This window comes from Gavialis gangeticus, unplaced genomic scaffold, assembly GCF_001723915.1.
Source record: "Gavialis gangeticus isolate Ggan-Ray unplaced genomic scaffold, GavGan_comp1, whole genome shotgun sequence".
Taxonomy (NCBI): Eukaryota; Metazoa; Chordata; order Crocodylia; family Gavialidae; genus Gavialis; species Gavialis gangeticus.
In genome coordinates this window covers 14,953,611-14,958,085 of record NW_017729029.1, presented here as the reverse complement: position 1 = coordinate 14,958,085, position 4,475 = coordinate 14,953,611, and the positions used below count along the sequence as shown (strand labels likewise).

General features: G+C 42.7%; 1 protein-coding gene across 1 annotated transcript in view; it reads right to left on the bottom strand.

The window, feature by feature from the left end:
• HTATSF1 (HIV-1 Tat specific factor 1) overlaps positions 1-4,475 on the bottom strand; it is a 25,619-nt gene that overhangs the window by 16,645 nt on the left and 4,499 nt on the right. Inside the window, exons 2-4 of the mRNA XM_019521020.1 lie at positions 4,299-4,475; positions 907-1,111; positions 499-546 (exon numbers count right to left, since the gene is read on the bottom strand). The exon at positions 4,299-4,475 is cut by the window's right edge and continues 74 nt beyond it. Of these exons, the coding sequence (XP_019376565.1) occupies positions 499-546; positions 907-1,111; positions 4,299-4,475 (430 nt within the window). The remainder of the gene's footprint in view (positions 1-498; positions 547-906; positions 1,112-4,298) is intronic.

The following is a 4,475-nucleotide window of genomic DNA, read 5'->3' as shown; positions in this document are numbered from 1 at the left end:
CCCCTTGTTGCTGACAGATTTATATAGAAGTGATGTTTTAAAAATGTGTTTACAGCGCGCTTGTGCTAAAACTTGCAGCAGTTAAAAAAAGGTAAACCACATCAAATCTGAATGAGCTAAATTACTACAAGCAAGTTTATTTCAAAGTCAATGATTTAAAAATTTCCCCTCACTTCCATGCACTCAGAGAGACCAGGGTCTAACAGGAAGGTGAGAGAACAGCTTGCAGAGGGAAGACATCAGGGCAGCAGAGGGCAAAGGGACTATGTAACACCCCAAATTTATTTTTCCTACTATTGCAGTGGGAGGACAAATACAAAGGCAAGCCTCCAATAATTAGATTCTACACTTGGAAAATTACAACGAATTTATGTTTTCCATATATAAAAATGCAATGATTGGGGGGAGGGGGCCATTTTATATTCAAGTAAATACAATAATTAGGTGAATCACCTACACAAATCCTTGTTCCACGTGAATGATAATATGCTTACTTACCAGTAACGTATACATTTGTGTTTTTGTCTTCTTCAACCTGAAACCACCCTAAAAACAAAATCAAAATTTAAATACAATGATGTTAAGGAATTAAATATGGAGGAGCTGATCTTTATGTAGTTTAGAAGCTCACAGTCAATCTTAACAGTTCAGAAACTCATTGTCCCATTTGTCAATTTCATCCAAAATTTTTCCACTTTAATGACAACATTTTGAGTGTCCTGTAAGTTCTTTTTCACTGTAGAAATACAGGTTTTTAGAAGCAAATGTGTTATATAAATCGAGTATTTCAGACTTTTCAAAATAGATTTATTTTTGTTGTGCAAGATACTGAAAAACAATTTAAAATTGCCACCCCACCCTTAAAAATAGTACTTTTCCAACTTGTATAAAAATAGGACTGCTTGCCTGCATCAGGTTTTCTTTTTTCTCCTTTCTGTTTGGGATCTGCTTGTTGCGATTCTTTTTTATTTGTTGGCTGCCGCATTCCAGATGCCCTAGAATCTGCAGGTGGCTTACTTTGAATCACTGCACCAGAAGCAGAGGAACTGTCTTTATTCTCTGTAGAGAAGCCATAGTTTGCATGATATGTTGCAAGGAAGTCCTCATTTATCTGAAAAGAAAAAAAAAAAAAAAGAGAATGTATATTAATCCATAGTTCAAAGAATATCCATATTTCAAAGAACTGCCCACTGTGCCATGTTACAAGTACAGTGCTTTTTCTGATGACAACTTCCAAAAAACACTAAATAATGGAGATTATTTCACTTGCAACGAAAGTGGAAAGGGTCACTAGACAGCACAGTTGAACCATTACCAATAAGTATTAATAAAGCCATAATGAAAGTCCATACAAACTGTGTGTAAAATACCTGAACCAACCAAAATTCAACAGCTTTTGTCTATATTGCACCTGAAATTTTAAGGAGTGCTGCCTTTTCCCCCCTCCCCAGTAAAATTCTCTTTCACTCACTGAGTTAGATTGCTCTCAAGTACAGAAACCAAGTGCTCTCAGCCATGTCAAACAGACGAAATGACACTGACAGCCAGCCAAGAAATATCAACTATTAATGTCACTGTCACTTGAGGACATGTCTTTTGGAAGCAACATTTTCAAAGAGAAAATATAATGGGTGTTGATAGACAGTAAACATCTCATTGTAGATTATATGAATTAATACTTGGCTTTAAGTCTAAGATCATATATCATATCTTTGGCTCAGCCACTACTTGAAGATAGGTTATCTGGCTCTGTTCCTATCAGGCCTCTCTCCAGGGAATGACTACATGACCAAGTAATGTCAGCCCCAGCCTTTAAGAAACTTGTTTTAAACGAAGTACTTTAATCTTTGCTAGACAAGTATCAGTGCTAAGGTTATAAATCAGTTGTGGCATAGTTATAACAAAAAGAGGAAAATATGGTTAACCTTTCACGTAACCTTTTCAGGCTGGATTCAACTGTAGAGGAGTGCTACATCTGCCTGTAATAATCAATGTGATGATTTATTTATTTTTTTTATTTCACACACATTCAAAAAGGACAAGACTTAATTCCAGAGTGAGCTCTTAGAAGGTGCGAGTAACACCCTGCTTGAGTGCTGAGAGGAATGTATTAAATCACTACAGTCTCTTGCTCTTTTACATGGATTATTTGGGGCTCAACAACAGTACAGTATTACATTCCAGATCTTGCAGACCCCCAGTGCTCATATGCTTGCAATGCTTGACTGTTCACTGGGCAGTTTGCTTGCCTCATGAAGCCAACACAATTTAGTGCAATTCAAAACCAGAAGGTTGGATCTGGTCTACTACAATAGCGGTGCACTGACCTTTTGAAAAAAATCCTACATTAGGGTAACTTCAATTACGCTTGGCTCTCGTCAGCCTTAACAGCTTGTTAATACAGTATCACAAGTACTGAATTCTCTCTCTCAGAATTTTTTTAATAGATTTTCAAGTTTTTCAGTTAATGCTGTTGACAGCTTGCACTGAACAACTTACTATATCAGTAAATCAATCCCTCCTAAAAGTAATCTTCTTGCAGCTGCACTCTTTTCAAAATTTGATGGTAAGATTATATTCAGACAAAAACTTAATTTAAGTCTACTTCTTGGTACATGACCTATTTTGCTTTTAGAATGTTTTGTATTACAATGCTGGCCCCGAAAACAATGGCATGCACCACACTTGGTAAAGGTTTTGTAAGTGAGAAAGAATCCATTCCACACACTAAAAGCCCATAGACAACTTCCCTCTAGTGAGCTTCAACCCATTTCGGCAGGAACTGGAGCTTGTTTAGTCTTCAAAAGCACAGCCGTCGGGGGGGGGGAAGTGTTGAATCGGGGCAACCATCCTGGGCCCCTCGCTTTGGGGTGCCCTGCAGAGCCGGGTGGAGCACAGCGGCTTCAAGTCCAGCTGCTCTGAACCCCCCGCCCTGCCAAATCCTTGTGTCCAGGGACGGGGCCCCACACAGGCTGATTTGCTGGCCCTGCACCCTGCTCAGGTCACCTCTGTTCAAAAGACTCAGGAAAGAAACACATACCAGGAGCCATTAATACTAGAAGGACTTGTCATAGCTTCAAATTGAGCAAACCAAAGTGGAAACAAACTGAACGTTTGGCCACAGAGAACATGGTCTACATTTGAGAGAGACAGAGACCAAAGACATGGGTTTAGCAGTGAAGAATGCTGACATACAAATTCAACATGTGATCTAATGTCTTTCACAAGACACATCGTGTCTAGCAGCACAAAAAAATAGCTTGTATCTGAAAATATCATTTATCAGCAAGGATTTTTTTCTTTTTTAAGGAGCACAGTACAAAAATGGTAGCTGTTCGTATTTATACTGTAAGACTTCTAACAGTATCCAGAATTCGGGCAGGCACAGACATGCCAAACAAAAAAAACAAAAAACCACATGTCTGGCTTTGGGCATCACTAAACTTTTTCTGTCTCAGGTCTGCTTAATTTACGAATTCAGAAGTATTTTGCACCCAAGCTCTAAGGAGTGCAGCGAGAACAAGTCATTCACGTGTCCAAAATGTTGGAGGCCATAGGCCACAAGTAGCGGGGTACATATAACTCCTTTTATATGACAAAGCTCTTCGGGTAGATGCGATCTCTTTTATTAGCCCAGCTCCGATACAGTTGGCAAACCCGTTATTAGCCCAACTATTTGAGTTGGTCTAATAAAAGAGATCAGATCTACCCAAAGAGCCTTGTCTGCCTACGTCCTTAGGCCAGCACGGCTACAACCTACACCCCGGCATCATTTTGTACGAAGAGAAAGGCAAGGAGGCCCAGGGCTTAGGATGTACAAATGCCAAATGCAGACCCAGAGGTCATCTCCCGTAAAAAAAACTCTGAACTAGGTCATGATTTCGGGGGCCACCCTGCCCCGCCTCCGACTGGACGCAACCCTAGGGTAGCAGCTCTCAACCTTGGCACACTCAAGGCTCCCAGTCGAAAACACTTCAGTCTCACGTGATTTTTGACTGCAAATAAAACAAGAGGGCAACTCTTCTTTGGCTGAGGACTTGGGACCACGGCAATGGGGCGGAGCAGTTTCCGCACCACGGGCATTGGGATTTGGAAATCTCTGGGTCCACCTCGCCCGACAGCTATATCCGATCTTCCCACAGCCATGCCTTTCCACTCCGAGGCCGAATCCAGCAGGGTCGACCCCACTCCTCCTCGGGGGGCGATTCGAAGCCTATCGTCGGACACAGGGCGCGATGGATGGTCCCAGCGCGCCCCCACCCCAACAGGACGCCCCGCACCGCCCCCGCGTGACTCACCTTGGGGAACCAGGCCTTTTTCTCGCGGTCCCACTCGTAGGCGGCGCCGTCGGCCGGGTCCACGTAGGTGAAGGCGTCTGTGCCGCCCTCGCCGCCGCCGCCCTCGCCGTAGAGCTGCTGCAGCCGCAGCTGCTGGTGAAACTCGTCGTTGCCGTCCGGGCCCCCCGCCCCGCCGCC